Here is an 18,147-nt window from a genome sequence, read left to right on the forward strand (position 1 = left end):
CAGTTTACACTCAAAAGGATGGTCAGAACAAAAAAGACAGATAGAAGTGTTGGTGAGGATATGGAGACACTGGAACTCTCATACATTGCTAGTAGGAAGGTAAAATGGCAGAGCCACTTTGAAAAACAATCTGGCAGTTCCTCAAAAAGTTAAACATAAAGTTACCATATGACTCAGCAATTTCACTGCCACATAAAATGTCCAAAAGAAATGAAAACATATTTACATGCAAACTTGTGAACAAATATAGCAGCATTATCATTTATATATATAATATATATATATTATATACATATAATATATATATTATATATACATTATATATATATATATTATTGCACTTTAGGTTCTAGGGTACATGTGCAGAACATGCAGGATTGTTGCATAGGTACATACATGGCAATGTGGTTTGCTGCCTCCATCCCCCTGTCATCAATATCTGGCATTTCTCCCCATGTTATCCCTTCCCATTCTCCCTACCCGCCGCTGTCCCTCCCGTTTCCCCCCAACAGACCTCAGTGTGTGATGCTCCCCTCCCTGTGTCCATGTGTTCTCATTGTTCAACAACTGCCTATGAGTGAGAACATGCGGTGTTTTTCTGTTCTTGTGTCAGTTTGCTGGGAATGATGGTTTACAGCTTCATCCACGTCCCTACAAAGGACACAAACTCATCGTTTTTTTATGGCTGCATAGTATTCCATGGTGCATATATGCCATATTTTCCTTGTCCAGTCTATCATCAATGGGCATTTGGGTAGGTTCCAGGTCTTTGCTATTGTAAACAGTGCTGCTGTGAACATATGTGTGCATGTGTCTTTATAATAGAACTATTTATAATCCTTTGGTTATATACCCAGAAATGGGATTGCTGGGTCAAATGGAATTTCTATTTCTGGTCCTTGAGGAATCACTACACTGTCTTCCACAATGGTCGAACTAATTTATGCTCCCAATAACAGTGTAAAAGTGTTCCTATTTCTCTACATCCTCTCCAGCATCTGTTGTCTCCAGATTTTTTAATGATCGCCATTCTAACTGGCATGAGATGATATCTCAATGTGGTTTTGATTTGCATTTCTCTAATGACCAGTGATGATGAGCATTTCTTCATATGTTTGTTGGCCTCATATATGTCTTCTTTTGGAAAGTGTCTGTTCATGTCCTTCGCCCACTTTTGAATGGGTTTGTTTTTTTCTTGTAAATCTGTTTTGTTCTTTGTAAATTCTGGATATTAGCCCTTTGTCAGATGGGTAGATTGCAAAAATTTTTTCCCATTCTGTTGGTTGCTGTTCACTCTAATGATTGTTTCTTTTGCTGTACAGAAGCTCTTTAGTTAAATTAGATCCTATTTGTCTTTTATCTTTATATATTTAGAGGGTACAAGTACAGATTTCTTACATGCATATATATTGCATAGTGGTGATATCTGAGCCTTCAGTGTACCCGTCTCCCAATTAGTGAGCAATATACCCAATAGGTAATTTTTGTTTTTGCTTTTTGTTTTCGAGACAGTCTTGCTCTTGTCACCCAGGCTGAAGTCAGTGGCATGATCTTGGCTCACTACAGCCTTCACCTCCCAGGCTCAAGGCATTCTCCTGTCAGCCTCCCGAGTAGCTGGGATTACAGGTCCCTGCCACATTGCCTGGTTAAGTTTTTGTATTTTTAATAGAGATGGGGTTCCACCATGTTGGCCAGGGTGGTCTCAAACTCCTGACCTCAGGTGATCCACCCTCCTAGGCCTCCCAAAGTGCTGGGATTACAGGTGTGAACTACCACACCTGGCCTCCAATAGGTAATTTTTCAACCCTCATCCCCCTTCTACCCTTCCACCTTTTGAAGTCTTCAATTTCTATTATTCTACTGGGTATGTCTATGTATACCCATTGTTTAGCTCCCAGTTACACAACATGCAGTATTTGACTTTCTAAGTTATTTCACTTTGGATCATGGCCTCTAGTTCTATCCATGTTGCTGCAAAAGATGTGATTCATTCTTTTTCATGGCTAAGTAGCATCCCATGGCATAAATATATACCACATTTTCTTTATCCAATCCTTTGTTGATGGACACTTGGGTTGATTCTATATCTTTGCTATGGATGTTGCCTCCTTAGTGCAGGAGGCAGAGCATCAGTTTCATATCTTCGCTCTTGTAAATAGTGCTGTGATAAACATATTGTAAGAGTTAAAGAAAAATGAAAGAAACATGAAAAGTGGCTCAACAGTCAAAAACAGGTTTATTTTGAAGAATAAATCTGAGAAGCGCTTCTGGCTGATTTTGGTCAGGAGTGTTCTTTCTTATAGACTAAGGATATTTAGGAATTTAAGAAGAGGGGAGCTAATCATAGGTTTGGAATGTTTCTAGGTAAAAGAAAGGTTATTGTGGGGTTGGAATGTCTCTGGTTAGAGGGGGGTCTATCTCTGAGTTGGCATGTTTCTGGTTAGAGCGGAGATTAGCTTAGGCTTGGAATATTTCTGGTTATTCTGACATTAACCATTAGGCTGATGTTTTGGGGCTGGATTTAGGCAGTTTTTTTTTTTTTTTAAATCAAGTGAAACTTAAAATGGTGGTGTTTGTCCAAGATGGTGAAGCTCCTGCTCTGTTGTTACATATGAGTGCAGGTATCTTTTTGATACAATGCTTTTTTTCCTTTTGGGTATATACCCAGTAGTGGGATTGCTGAATTGTTGTTCTATTTTTAGTTCTTTGAGAACTATCCATTCTGTTTTCCATAGAGGTTGTACTAATTCCCATTCCCACTAATAGTGTATAAGTATTCCCTTTTCTCTGCATTCTTGTGAACATCTTTTGTTTTTAGATTTTATAATAATAGCCATTCTGACTAGTGCAAAATGTACCTCGCTGTGGTTTTAATTTGCATTTCTCTGGTGGTTATATTGAGCATTTTATTTTATATGCTTGTTGGCTGCTGGTGTGTCTTCATTTGAAAAATGTTCTTGTCCTTTGCCCACTTTTTAATGGAGTTACTTGTTTTTGTTGTTGTTGTTGTTGTGGTCGTTTGAGTTCTTGGTAGATTCTGGATATTAGCCCTTTGATGCACTGTTTGCAAAGATTTTTTCTTACTCTGTGGGTTGCCTGTTTACTCTGTTGATTGTTTCTTTTGCTGTGCAGGAAGCTGTCCCTCAAAAGAATTGTCTACATCCTCCATCTCTTCCTTATGAAAAAGGGCATATAAACGCCTGTTTCATGCTGGGTAATTGGATAATCATGATGTGATTTTCCCCCATGTTAACAAATTTGTATGCCTTTTCTCCTATTACTTTTTTGTCGGTTGATTTTTCAGTGATCCTTTATGGGACAAAGGGAAAACTTTCGCTTGGTCTCTACAGCTCCATATCTACCATATCTATTTTTCTAGTCTAGACCTTTCTCCTGAGCTCAGGCTCATGCTCTAAGTTTTTTTTTTAAATGGAGACGGAGTCTTGCTCTGTCATCCAGGCTGGAATGATCTTGGCTCACTGTAACCTCTCCCTCCCAGGTTCATTCTCCTGCCTCGGCCTCCTGAGTAGCTGGGATTATAGGCACATGCCACCACACCTGGCTAATTTTTGTATTTTTAGTAGAGACGGGGTTTCATCATGTTGGCCAGGCTGATCTTGAACTCCTGACCTCAGGTAATCCACCTGCCTTGGTCTCCCAAAGTGCTGGGATTACAGGTGTGAGGCACTGTGCCCGGCCCATACTCTAGCTTCTCACTGGGCATCAGAGGTCCCTCAGACTCAAATACCACAAGTCAAAATTGATCTCATCTCTCCATCAAACTTGTCCACCTCTAATAAATATCAGTTAATGGTGGTACCATCCACCAAACCCACCTCCACACTAGAATCCTTGATACTATTGCTGACTTCTCTCTCTCTCTCTCACCTCCTACTTTGTCTGCACAAGCACCAAATGTATGCTACCTCTGAACTAACTTGAGTATCTCACTCCTCTGTCTTCCTTTCTCTTCTCCCCTCTTCCCTTTCCTCAGAGCAGGACCTCATTCTCTTTTGTCATCATAAGTTCTCTGAACCAACTGATCTTAATTAGGAATTCTTTCGAAAATAAAGTGGATCATGCCATCTCACTTTGCTTAAAGGAATCAAAGAGCTTCTTTTGATTCTATCTTTTATACATTGTAAAATCCCAATTCTGTTTCACTTACAGCTATCCCACTTTCTGATCTCCACCCTCATCTCCCTATGGTTCTACCACGAATTTTTCCATTGCCAGGACATAGCAAGCAGTGAGTAGTTTTTAAACATATTCTATTTTGTTCAGTAGGTTAGACATAACCACATGTATCTCTACAATTCTAATGTGCTTAATTCCATATCCCAGGATAGGAATTAAGCCTAATTTATGATGTTTGATTTGATACATTTTAGGGTTAAAGACCAAAGTTAATTTAATGCTCATTGTAGGAAAAAAAACTTATATAGTTATGAATTCTTTGATTTATGCCATCCTTCAAACTAAAAATGTGTTTTATGCTTTGATGTTTTTGCTGGAAAACATTGATCTGTATTTGTGAGAAAGGAAGTACCCTTACTCATAGGTAAAGCATATTCTCTTAGCTCCATAAATAACTCAACCCTAAGGAAACCGGTCATTCATGTTTACTCAGCATCTCCTGAACACATTTATGTACCCATCTAAACGTCCACGAAGTCCTCTCTGCAAGTCTACTTGGAATACAAGCTGACACCCTGGTAGATGGAACAGACTGGTTTTATGCAGCCAGAAGATGGATCAATAATCTCAGCACAAAGCTGGCATGTTCAAAGGATTTAATTTTTTTATATAACAGCTTTAGCCAAAGCTATTCTAGGATTCAGCGGAAGCAGAATTTCATGAGAGGACAAACTTCTTGACTAATGGCCAATCACTAATCAGCAGGGAGGGCAAAGCCTAGTGTTTGTGTCACGGCCTGGAGTGGTGGGGGTGAGTGGGGCATCAGTATCAAATAGTAAATCGGGACAACCGGCCTGGTCAGTCTTGCCCTCACAGCCCCTCTGAGCAGCCTGTCAGGAGGCAGCAGACGGATCAATGGTCAAGCTGGGGGGGATTTACTCTGCTGCAGGCTATTGGAAAGCAGATTTTTGCCTCACAGACGTCCACAAAATGCCTTATTTTACAAGACTCATTTTGTTCTTGTTTTGCCTGATGGTTCTCGTGGAGAGCAGAAAGACCAAGAGGAAGCGATGGACAGGGCAGGTGGAGACGCCCAAGCCAAGGTAAAGCCAGGGGTGGGAGAGGAGGGAGGTTACCCTGCATGGTAGCAGCAGCAGTGGCACAGCGGAATGGCTCCCCAGGGGGGCTGCAGGTCCTATCGTGATGTCGCCCTATGAGAACACAGCTACTTCTCTGAACTCAGCCTCTCACTGGGCACACAGACTCTACGTATCACAAGCACTGAGGGCAGAACTGGACTGGGGTGAGACTTTCATTCGAATGTCCTGTATTCAGCCAAAGCATTTTGATTTGAGGCAAATATAAACAGTTGGAGACTGAGTGGGTAAAATCATTTTGTACAAATCACATTGTGCTGCTTTGTTTCTCAAAGTTCACAACTGGTGACCTGCTAGATAATTACACTCAAGTATTTTGGGGATAACTGTATATAGGAGCCTAGGCTGAACTATTAAGAAAAAAATGTATATGGGAGTTGTCTTCCTCAAATATTGTCTTCCTTAAATTTGCTAAAGAATAACTTTGTAATGATATTGGGTTTCATTTAGCTGTTTTGAGTCTTAGAAGAGGTGTTCAGAGGCCGGGCGCGGTGGCTCAAGCCTGTAATCCCAGCACTTTGGGAGGCCGAGGCGGGTGGATCACGAGGTCAAGCGATCAAGATCATCCTGGTCAACATGGTGAAACCCCGTCTCTATAAAACTACAAAAAATTAGCTGGGCATGGTGGCGTGTGCCTGTAATCCCAGCTACTCAGGAGGCTGAGGCAGGAGAATTGTCTGAACCTAGGAGGCGGAGGTTGCGGTGAGCCAAGATCGTGCCATTGCACTCCAGCCTGGGTAACAAGAGCGAAACTCCGTCTCAAAAAAAAAAAAAGAAGAGGTGTTCAGAAATTTGCTTAATTATCAGAAATGTATGTGTGGACAACAGTGAATGCCATTTCACGACGTAACGGAGACATTCCCAAGAAACACTGGCCCAGGGTCTACATTCAAAATCATTACGTTACTAATCTAAGTTCCTTAGTAAGTTTATTTTGAATTGACATATGAAGCACGATACTCCAGGCCTGAAGTAGACATAAGGACTGTTACACATGAAGAAAAGAACAAGCAGCTAAGATATAAACACCATGTGTGGCATGTTACACATTTATTTTCCATTCTAGTAAGCATCAGATAAACTAGTGGTTTTGAGTATAAATTAATATATTGAGGCACATTTTCTAGGTCAGTGATCTCCAAACATTTTTGATCATGCACTGCTGTCAATAATTTTTTGAAACTGTACCTCTAATACATGCCTATTTACTTACAAATTACATACATGTGCTGTTATAAATATGTATGTTAAAGTTTAATTGACTTCTTATTTTTAGGAAAAAAACTGAATATAAATAAGAGTTACAGCCCCTACTTCCACTATCCCAGTCGTGACTGCTGCTCTGGGAGAGGTAATTACTCTCTCTTTTTTTGTTTTTTGAGATGGATTCTCTCTCTGTCACCCAGGCTGGAGTACAGTGGCACAATCTTGGCTCACTGCAACCTCGGCCTCCTGGGTTCAAGGCATTCTCCTGCCTCAGCCTCCCGAGTAGTTGGGATTATAGGTGGGCACCACTATGCCTGGCTAATTTTTATAATTGTAGTAGAGTTGGGGTTTCACCATGTTGACCAGGCTGGTCTCAAACTCCTGACCTCAAGTGATCCATCCACCTTGGCCTCCCCAAGTGCTAGAATTACAGGCATGAGCCACTGTTCCCAGACTATAATTACTCTCTGGGGCCTAGTCCTACTCAGCGGAAGGCAAACAGATCAAAACCCTCCAGAAGGATGGGAAAGAGGTCCTGCTCTGGAAGACGCATCCTAGTTGTGTTGCCAGAATAACAGGCTGTTAAACTGGAAGGAGCCTTAGAGGTCCTCTGGCCCAGCAAGTCCCCTGAGCTCTAATTTTTGGAAATGTGAATGGCTGTTGGGTGGAATGGGGTTCCAGGGTTACCAAAGCGTGGAAAACCCTGGTTTAGACCATTTCCAACAGATGTCTTTCCAGCAGAACTTCTAGAACCTTTGTTATGCACATAAGCACTGTGAATCTTGAAGAGAGGAATAAATTGTACAGTGTTTCTCAGAAAGAACTAAAAAATCCAGTGTTTTGGGCTGTCTTGTGGGATTCCTACTCCACAGAGCACACCCTGGGAAACTGCCCAAATCAACTCATTTGACAGCTGCGGAAATGGCTCAGAGGCATGAGTAAGTCACACGGCCCGTAGTGGCTTCCCAAGACTAGCATGTAGGTTCCTGATTTACTTAGATTGGAGGAAAATGTGCTCCAAACTGTCTGTTCCGTAAGAACGGGGTTTCCGCACAAGTCCCTCGGGGGCGCTCAGGGACCCCACTCAGCTGGGGTCTGTTGCAGCACCTCCGTCACTTTTCCTCAGAAGACCACAGTCTCATTCCCAGCCCCCTGCATGAGCCTGGGTACAGCGGGGCTCTGACTTTTAGTGGGAAGAAGATTGTGTTGAAATCCAGCCCGTGCGGTGTTAAAGTGGGAAAAGATGAACACATACATTACAAGGAAGTAAAATATTTCCTGAGCTGAGGCTGGGGAAAAGGACAGGGAATGTGGTTCTGGGCCTTTCTCATCCACAAGGACACACATGGTCAGACGGTCAGTGGGGCGACACCTCCCTATGAACATTTCAGCCAAGCCACTGACTTATTTTTCCAAATTACTTTCATTATTGACACGCGAGGGTCAAGCTATACGAACAAGAAAGAATAAAATGTCGTGACCCTTTCTGATTACAGACTTAGGGCACTTTTTCTCTTTAGGATAGCTCCTTTTCTTAGAAGTCCTGTTTACCCACAAACTCTAATACACGGTCACACTCACACACATACCACACACCGCATGTGTGGCTTCACGGGCACACACAGTGCGCAGGGTCACCCTCACACACGCACACTGTGAAGACCTCTTTGAACCTGGAAGCCTTCCCTGCCTCACCCCGCCAAGGCATGCGCACAGAACAATGATTCTGCCCAGCAGCTGCTTTTACAAAGACCGGTCCCTGTTTTCTGCTGCTTTTTGTCTCTATGTACCAAATGTCTGTGGAGCGAGTCTGTTTCCTCTTGGCTATTGTTGGTTTCGTTCTGTTCTCCCAGCTCTCAGCCTCCCAACTTTATTCCTACTCCTCCTGGCCTGCTGCCTACGTCGGCCTCCTGATCACACGATTGCCGTTCTTTCTTGCCAAGAGAGGCCCTTCTCCCTTGAGAGCTGAAGAATAAACCAGACTCTGGGCTGTGGGAGTCTGAGCTGTGCCCTGGACAGCACCATCAGGCCCCTGCGGGTCTCAACCTGGAGCCCCCTCTGTAGCTTCCTTCCCCATCTGCTGCCTCCTCGGTACCCCTGCCTTGGCCATCCCTCCTGGGTCTGCATCGTGGTTGTTTCACTGGATGTGGCAGCAGCTTTGCTTTCCAGCCATGCAGTGATCCTTATCCACTGCTCAGGGTCTTGGCAAAGGAAAAGGAGTTGGGAATTCAGGAAAATCAGATTCAGACCTGGTTCTGCCACCATCTATCAATGTTTCCTTGTCTCTCTGAACCTCAGTTTCTCCAGCTGAAGAGGGGGATGATGTGAGGATGGGGTGAGGTCTGCCTAACATCCACAGTTCACGGCCTGCACAGGGAAGAGGGGCATCCACAAAGGCCTGGTTATCCTGGTTGCTGCTATTGCCAAAAAACCATAATACGATGACACTTGCCCTGCTTCCAAACGCATAGTGAATCCATTTTTTTCTTCCCTCACCCCTCACCCAAAGGCTGGGTTTGAGGTTCCATGAAGGTCCTGGCTGCCCTGCATGGGTGGGCGGGGGCTCAGGAGTCTAGGGTCTGAGGCCAAGGCTGTCCAGGCGGGGTGGCCATCTCCTGTGAAAGGATGAATGGAGAACATATGGCTCACGCAAATAACCCGAGGCTCAGGATCTTAGTGGCTTGATCCCTTAAAAATACTCTGGGCCCTCAATGGCAGTGGGATTTAAATCTCTCTCTTGTTGGGGTGGTGGCATTCTGGGATTTCCATGCCTCTAAGCCTTTCCCTAAATGGATGTGGAAACTGTGCCGACCAGGAGGGATTTACTCCCTGTGAGTCAGAGGCGCAGTGGGCCGGCTGCACTTACGGTTTAATGTCCATGATCTGCTAAGCTCTCGAACTGAGTTCTTCATCTGCCTTCCCAGAGCATCTTTCCTGGGGTGTCTGGACATGGCCCCTCATACAGTCACTGCCCAGAGACCCAGGCCTGGCCCCACTTGACTCCTGGAGGCAAGGCTTGAGGAAGAGATCAGTGAGTTTGAAAGCTCCTTGGCAGCACCGACCATGACTACATATGCCTCAAGGGGCTGGACGGAGGTCCTGTATTTCAGCCATAGGGGAGGAAGTTAAACTGGACTTTCCTGTGAAGCTACAGTGGGCTTGTCTGAAACTGAATCTCATCATAACTTCCTCTTCCATCTGCCTGACACCATTCATTGTCTTCCCATTGTCTTTGGATAAAAACGGAATTCTTAACATGACTCTCAAGGCTCTGCCTGTCCTGGCCTCTGCTTGTCCCTGCAGCTTCATTCTCTTCATTCATTCCCACCACACATCCCACCCCATCCCGCTTCTCATCTAATGTCCACTCATCCTTCATCCTATGCCACTTCAAACTGAGTGTGGCCCAGAGCAAGCTATGCATGCATTGAGTTCAGATGCCTCTAGGATACTCAATTAGGGATGTTGGGTTAGGCCATCAGATATAAAGGTTGAGAGGAGAGGGTAGGGATTTGAGAACATCAGCATGTTGATGGCAATTTAAACCACCAGCTTAGGTAAGTCTGCCAAAGAGAGGGTAGAGAGGGAAGATGGCTGGGATGGGGTCCTGGGGACACTGGCATTTCAGGGATGGTCCTGGGGATACCGGCATCTAAGGGAAGAGGAGGGGGAGGCTACCATGGAGAAGGGCCTGTCAGAGAGGTGGGAGGAAAACCAGAGTACCTTGTCCTGAAAGACATGGTTTCTGGCAGAAGCATGGACCTTCCTGTCTGGAGCTGCAAAGAAGCCAGACCTCAGCAAGGACACCTGTAGGACCTGGGGTTGGGCATAAGTAGGCAAAAGGGCTTGGGGTGAGACAGCGCCAGCAGCCCGTGGAACATGGCTATTTGGAAGAGTTAATTATTTACTGAGCGGGGGGAAGAAATTTATTTTTAGGTGGAATGGTAAGGATTTTTAGGGCAATGAAACGATTCTGTATGCCACCATAATGTTGTATATACATCATTATACATTTGTCCAAACTCAGAGAATATCAACACTAGGCTGAAAGTGGTGGCTTGTGCCTGTAATCCCAGCAGTTTGGGAAGCTGAGGCAAGAAGATCTCTTGAGGCCAAGAGTAGCATAGTGAGACCCTGTCTACACAAAGAAAAATAGAAGAAAAACTAACCAGGCATGGTGACATGTGCCTGTTAATCCCAGCTGCTCAGAAGGCTGAGGTGGGAGGATCACATGAGCTCAGGAGTTTGAGGCTGCAGTGAGCTACAATTGCACCACTGCATTCCAGCCTGGATGACAGAGCAAGACCCTGTCTCTAAAATAATGATAATAAACTGGGTGCTAATGCTAACGCTGTGTCAATGCAGGATTATCAGCTGTAACAAGTGCACCACCCTGGTGGGGGATGCTGGTGGCAGGGAGACCATGCATGTTTAGGCGCAGGGGGCGTATGGAAACTGTACCTTCTGCTCAATTATGCTGCAAACCTAAAATTACTCTAAAAAATAAAAGTCTTCAACATTTTTTAAAAAAGGAAATGTTTAAAGAATATAACCAACACATTTATATTGCCATCACATTCAATGCATTTTGCATGAATTGAGAACTAGAGGAGAAGGTGGGGTTTAGACGGGTTTTCTGCTTAGTTTTAATTCCAGGCAGGAGAGCCTTGAATCCAGTTTGAACACTGATGGGCATGAAGCATGAAAGGGGGAGAAGATGAGGAAGCTGTGGTGAGGGGGCATGAGGGCAGGGTTCAAAGGGCTCTGTGAGAAGGGGCATCAGGCACTTCTGCTGAGCCTCAGTTATCTCACAACTGACATGTCTGGAAGATATGCAAATAGGGCAGGGCAACGGGGAAGGCAGCACAGGGTGGAAGGACTAGAGGGTGGGCGCGTTTGGAAAGCAGATGTGAGAGTGGCTGGGTAAGATGGCTGCCAGACGGGAGGCCGTCCTCATGCAAGTCAGGCTCTCCTCAGACGTCTGCTCTGCTGTTCTCTCTCAGAATCACTTCCTTCAGGTCCTCCCAGGATTCAGAGGAATCGCCAATCACCTCACCTAAACAACCCTCCACTCCAACCCATAACTCCCTATTCCTTACCCTGCTTTGTCACGTGATTTAACTGTCCACTGGTTTATCGTCCACCTCCCTGACTAGGTTGGAAGCCCTGTGAGGACCGGGAACATATGCCCTCCCTGTGGCTCGAGCAGTGTCTGCACATAGTAGGTGCTCTATGGAAACGTGTTGCACAAATCAATTTGAATCTAGGAACTGGGAAACTGTGCAGCCAGGGTATGGGACGACTGTCTGTGTGGATGTTGACATCTTCAAGGTTGTTGGGAGAAACTAAATGAAGAGAACGAGAAGTGGGTAGTTCCTGAGCCCTCAGAGGAGTGGGGAAATGACTGGGAGGTCTGCAACAGTGAGAAGCTGGGCCAGGCAGTTTTAGAAGCAGGGCTATAAACTGGAAAACCCTGGGTTATAGGGGAATCTGTTTGGAGCAGGCAGGCCAACTTTTATACTAGTACGGAACAATAAAACTTTTGGTGACTATGGAAATGTTATTTAATTTTTTATGATCTCACTACACTGAGGTAATGAAACGGTTAATAGCTGTACTGTCCAGTACAGTAGCCACCAGCTGCATGGGCTGTTGAACACATATGTGTGGCTAGTGTAACTGAAAAACCAAATATTCATTTATTTCGTCTTTGGCCTGTGAAGCTATAATGGGCTTGTCTAAAAGCCAATCTTACAGCTTCCTCTTCCATCTGCCTGACACCATTCATTGTCTTCCCATTGTCTTTGGATAAAAACGGAATTCTTAACATGACTCTAAGGCTCTGCCTGTCCTGGCCTCTGCTTGTCCCTGCAGCTTCATTCTCTTCATTCATTCCCACCACACATCCCACCCCATCCCGCTTCTCATCTAATGCCCACTCATCCTTCATCCTATGCCACTTCAAACTCAGTGTGGCCCAGAGCAAGCTATGCATGCATTGAGTTCAGATGCCTCTAGGATACTCAATTAGGCAGTCAGATATAAAGGTTGAGAGTAGAGGGTAGAAATTTAAGAACATCAGCATGTTGATGGCAATTTAGGCCACCAGCTTAGTTTATTTCGCTTTCATTAATTGAAATAGCCATATGTGTCTAGTGGCCACTTTATTGATCAGTGTAGCTTTAGACTTCCCATTGAATTATGCCATCTGGGCAGAGCTGGTGGAAATGCAACTTAAGAAGGATTTCATAGGCGGATGTCTCCAAGATCAGAACCTCAAGAGAGGAAACCATCACTTCCCTCTTACAGAGTTTAAGCAGGAAACACACTTGTTGCTCTCAAAAGTGAATAAAGGCTCATGCCTGTAACCCCAGCACTTTGGGAGGCTGAAGTGGGTAGATCACCAGAGGTCAGGAGTTTGAGACCAGCCTGGCCAACATGGTGAAACCCTGTCTCTACTAAAATATAAAAATTAGCTGGGTGTGGTGGTGGGTGCCTGTAATCCCAGCTATTCAGGAGGCTGAGGCAGGAGAATCACTTGAACCCAGGAGACAGAAGTTGCCATGAGCCGAGATCGCACCATTGAACTCCAGCCTGGCAACAGAGCAAGATTCCATCTCAAAAAAATAAGAAAAAAAGGTGAATGAAGTGTGATAAGAATGGGGAGGAAAAAAATAGAGGTATATGTAAACAACAAACACGCAAAACCAAATTTCCATTGATCTAAAAACCTTCAATATGCTGCACAAAACAAAGTCACAGGCCTGGAGGGCCCTGGTTTCTTCAGCGGGTGAGTTAGCAGTTCCTTACTTGCTGCTACTAAATGGTCAGCACCAACATGTGCCCTGGGCAGCTCTCAGGGTGCCACCAAAGGCATTGGATTAAGGCTTATCCTAGTGGTTCTCAAATGTTGCTGTACCTTAGAATCACCCAGGAGCTTTAATAAATTTCCAGTGCTGAGACCTCCCTCCCAACCAGGCAAATTCAAATCTCTAGGAGTATGATTTAGGCACCAGTGATTTTTAAATCTCCCCAGTTGATTACAATATGTAGCTAAGTTTGAGAATCATAGGTCTAGCCAGGAAAACACAAAGCCAGATAGAGTTAATATTAAGGTATTGCAAGATCAAGAAACGCTGTTTCGAGTGACTGTGATTCTCAGCCTTGATCGCATGGGAATAGCTGGGGACTTTACCCCAGAGAGGTGAATTTGATTGGTCTGGGGTGCAGCTTGGGCATCAGGACTTTTAAAAGCCCCTCAAGATGATCCTAAAGTGCAGTTAAGGCTGAGAAGCATCTGGGTTACAGATGAGGTTGAGCAGAGGGACTAGAACGGAATTGGTTTAAGTTTCTCCTAGTTGTTTGTGTGGTCATGCTGCTACCTTTTATTGGATGCCTGCTACATGCCAGGCATTGCGCTAAGTGCAATGGACACAGAGATAAACCCTGGCCTTACGCTCTTAAAAGGCTGAGACATGTACACGAAGTAACTCAAGTGCTAGGCACAAACCAAAAGCCTTGTAAAAGGAATGGGTAAGGTAGTGTGGATTAGCCTGGCTGTGTGAAGTTTCCTTCCCTTCCTCCTTTTTCCTTCTTTTCTCTTTTTTTCTTTCCTTTTCTTTCTTTCTATGTTTGTTTAGTAATAACTGTCAGCAGACAATTGCTTTAGAACATTGTGGATCTGACTGCTTTAGTGTGCAGTTGTGGAAAGGAAATGATCTGGATAGAGTGAGTGTGAAAAAGAAGGGAGAATCACTCCTTCACTGTCACCTGGTTTAGAGGAAGGACTGACGAGGGCTGTGTCCTGGGCTCCAGCTTTGGGTGTACCACCCAGCTGGGTGGTCAGAGCAACTCCCTCCACTGGCTGTGAATTGTCTTTCTCAGCGTGGAGGGTTTGCTCTAGGATGGGTTCTGCATACCTGGACTGAAGTAAGAAGCATCAGATTTGGCAAAGATAACACCAGCATTTGAAATTTTTGACTATATTTGTCTTGAAGTGTATTTATCACAAAACCATTCTTATAACACCACGATAGGTTTTTTTTTTTTGGAGAGGGTCTCACTCTTACTCAGGCTGGAATGCAATGGCACAATCATGGCTCACTGCAACCTCAACCTCCCAGGCTCAAGTAATCCTCCTATCTCAGCCTCTCAATGTGCTGGGACCAGAGGCATGTGCCACCATGCTAATCACTTTTTTTTTTTTAAGAGTTGTGGTCTTGCTATGTTGCCCAGGCTGGTCTCAAACTCCTAAGCTCAAGCCATTCTCCTGCCTGGGCCTTCTGAAGTGCTAGGATTACAGATGTGAGCCACTGTACTTGGCCAAGAAATTTTTTAAAAATCATGATCTTCTACTACTCAACATAATCATTTTTTTTCTCATCACAAATGTATTTATTTATTTACTTAATTCTGGGTGAAATTCTCATTTATTTTTAAAGCTTCTATTTTGGGTTCAGGGCTATATATGCAGACTCGTTATAGAGGTAAACTCATGTCACAGGGGTTTGTTGTACAGATTATTTTGACACTCAGGTACTAAGCCCAGTACTCAATAGTTATTTTTTCTGACCCTCTCCCTCCTCCCTCCCTCCACATGCAAGTAGGCCCCAGTGTCTGTTGTTCCCCTCTTTGTGTTTATGTGTTCTCATCACTTAACTCCCACTCAGAGGTGAGAATATATGTGGTATTTGATTTACTGTTCCTGTGTTAGTTTGCTTAGAATAATGGTCTCCATCCAGTTCCATTCATTTTCTGGCTAAATGACACGATCTCACGCTTTTGTCTGTGAGACAAGGTCTCACTTTTTTACCTTGGCTAGAGAACAGTGGCGTGGTCATGGCTCACTGCAGCCCTGACTTCCTGGGCCCAAGCCATTCATCCACCTCAACCTCCCATGTAGCTGGATGTGGTGCCATGCTGCTCAGGCTGGCCTTGAACTCCTGGGCTCAAATGATCTGCCTGCCTTGGCCTCTCAAAGGGCTGGGATTACAGGTGTGAGCCACCACCCCCAGCTGATCGAATTCTTTTTCATGGCTGCATAGTATTTCACGGTGTATGTGTATTACATTTTCTTTCCTTTTTTATATATATTTTTTGGAGACAGAGTCTCACGCTGTCACCCAGGCTGGAGTGTAATGGCACAATTTCAGCACGCTGCAACCTCACCTCTAGGATTCAAGCCTCAACCTCCTGTGTAGCTGGGATTCAGATGTACACCACCATGCCCAACTAATTTCTGTATTTTTAGTAGAGATGAGGTTTTGCCATGTTGGCCAGAGAACTCTCGGTCTCATGTGACCCACCTGGCTTGGCCTCCCAGAGTGCTGGGATTACAGGCATGAGCCACCACACCTGGCCATACCATACTGTCTTTATTCAATCTGTCACTGATGCGCATTTAGGTTGATTCCACGTCTTTGCTATTGTGAATGGTGTTGTAACGAACATGCATGTGTCTTTATGGGAGAATAATTTGTATTCCTTTGGTTATATACCCAGTAATGGGATTGGTAGGTAGAATGGTAGTTCCGTTTTTGGCTTTATGAGGATTTACAACACTGCTTTCCACAATGGTTGAACTAATTTATATTCCCACCAACAGTGTATAAATGTTTTCTTTTCTCTGTAACCTCACCAGAATCTGTTACTTTTTAACTTTTTAATAATAGCTATTCTGACTGAGGTGAGATGGTATCTCATTGTGGTTTTGATTTGCATTTCTCTAATAATCAGTGTTATTGAGTTTTTTTCATATTCTTGTTGACCGAGTGTATATCTTCTTCTGAAAAGCATCTGTTCATGTCCTTTGCCCACTTTTTTTTTCTTTTTTTCTTTTTTTTTTTGAGATGGAGTCTTGCTCTGTTGCCTAGGCTGGAATGTAGTGGCGCAATATTGGCTACTGCAACCTCTGCCCCCTAGGTTCAAGTGATTCCCGTGCCTCAGCTTTCCAAATAGCTGGAATTACAGGCATACACCACCACATCCAGCTAAATTTTTTTTCGTAGAGATGGGTTTCACCATGTTGGCCAGGCTGGTCTCGAACTCCTGACCTCAAGTGATCCGCCTGCCTTGGCCTCTCAAAGTACTGAGATTACAGGCAGGAGCCACTGTGCCCATTTATTGCCCACTCTTTAATGGGGTTTGTTTTTTCCTGTAAATTTGTTTAAATTTCTTATAGATGCTGGATGTTAGATCTTTGTCAGATGCATAGCTTGCAAATATTTTCTCCCATTCTGTAGGGTGTCTATTTACTATATTGATACTTTCTTTCACTGTGAAGAAGTGCTTAAGTTTAATAAGATCCCATTTGCCAATTTTTGTTTTTGCTGCAATTGCTTTTGGCGTTTTCATCATGAAATCTTTCCCGGTTTCTATGTCCAGAATGGTATTATCTAGGTTGTCTTCCAGGATTTTTATAGTTTTGAGTTTTATACTTCAGTATTTAATCCATCTTGTGTTGATTTTTGTACATGGTGTAAAAAACAGGTCTAGTTTCAATCTTCTGCATATGGCTAGCCAGTTCACATAGCACCATGTATTGAACAAGGAGCCCTTGCCTTATTGCTTGTTTTTGTCAGCTTTGCATAGGATCAGATGGTTGTGGGTGTGCAGCCTTATTTCTGGGCTCTCTATGCTGTTTTGTTGGTCTATGTGCCTGTTTTTGTACCAGCACCATGCTGTTTTGGTTATTGTAGCCTTGTAATATAGTTTGAAGTCAGGTAATGTAATGCCTCCATCCTTGTTTTTTGGGTTTTTTTGCTTAAGATTGCTTTGGCTATTTGGGCTATTTGTTTGGTTCCATATGAATTAAATTTTTTTTTTCTAGTTCTGTGAACATTGGTAGTTTGATAGAAATAGCATTGAATCTATAAATTAATTATTTTGGGGAGTATGGCTGTTTTAATATTGATTCTTCCTATCCACGAGCATGAAATGTTTTTTCATTTCTTTATGTCATCTCAGATTTCTTTGAGTGGTGTTTTGTAATTCCCATTGCAAAGATCTTTCATCTCCCTGGTTAGCTGTATTTCTAGGTATTTTATTCTTTTTGTGGCAATCATGAATAAGATTTCATTCCTGATTTGGCTCTAGGCTTGACCATTCTTGGTGTATAAGAACGCTAGTTATTTTTGCACATTAATTTTATATGCCAAAACTTTGCTGAAGTTGTGTATCAGCTGAAGGGGCTTTTGGGCCAACACTATGGGGCTTTCTAGGTATAGAATCACATTATCTGCAAACAAGGATAGTTTGACTTCCTCTCTTCCTATTTGCATGCCCTTCATTTTGTTCTCTTCCCTGATTTCCCTGGCCAGGACTTACAGTACTATGTTGAATAGCAGTGGTGAGAGAGGGCATCCTTGTCTTGTGCTGTTTTTCAAGGGGAATGTTTCCGGCATTTGCCCATTTAGTATGATGTTGACTATGGGTTTGTCATAGATGTCTTTCACTATTTTGAGGTATGTTCCTGGAGTAATTAGTTTATTGAGAGTTTTTAATACAAAGGAGTATTGAATTTTATCAAAAGCCTTTTGTGCATCCATTGAGATAAAAATGTGGCTTTTGTCTTAGTTTTGTTATGTGATTAATCACATTTATTAATTTGCATATGTTAAACCAACCTTGCATCCTGGGGTTGAAGCCT

The 18,147-nt window shown here is 43.6% G+C and overlaps 1 protein-coding gene across 2 annotated transcripts in view; it reads left to right on the forward strand.

The window, feature by feature from the left end:
• Positions 1–4,737: 4,737 nt before the first annotated feature.
• The window catches only part of GABRR2 (gamma-aminobutyric acid type A receptor subunit rho2), a 54,269-nt gene continuing 40,859 nt past the window's right edge, over positions 4,738–18,147 (forward strand). For both annotated transcript variants that reach the window (XM_017506804.2, XM_037730800.1), the window contains exon 1: positions 4,738–5,240. In XM_017506804.2, the coding sequence (XP_017362293.2) occupies positions 5,053–5,240 (188 nt within the window). In that variant the 5' untranslated portion in view covers positions 4,738–5,052. The remainder of the gene's footprint in view (positions 5,241–18,147) is intronic.

Source organism: Cebus imitator, unplaced genomic scaffold (genome assembly GCF_001604975.1).
Source record: "Cebus imitator isolate Cc_AM_T3 unplaced genomic scaffold, Cebus_imitator-1.0 Scaffold359, whole genome shotgun sequence".
NCBI lineage: Eukaryota > Metazoa > Chordata > Mammalia > Primates > Cebidae > Cebus > Cebus imitator.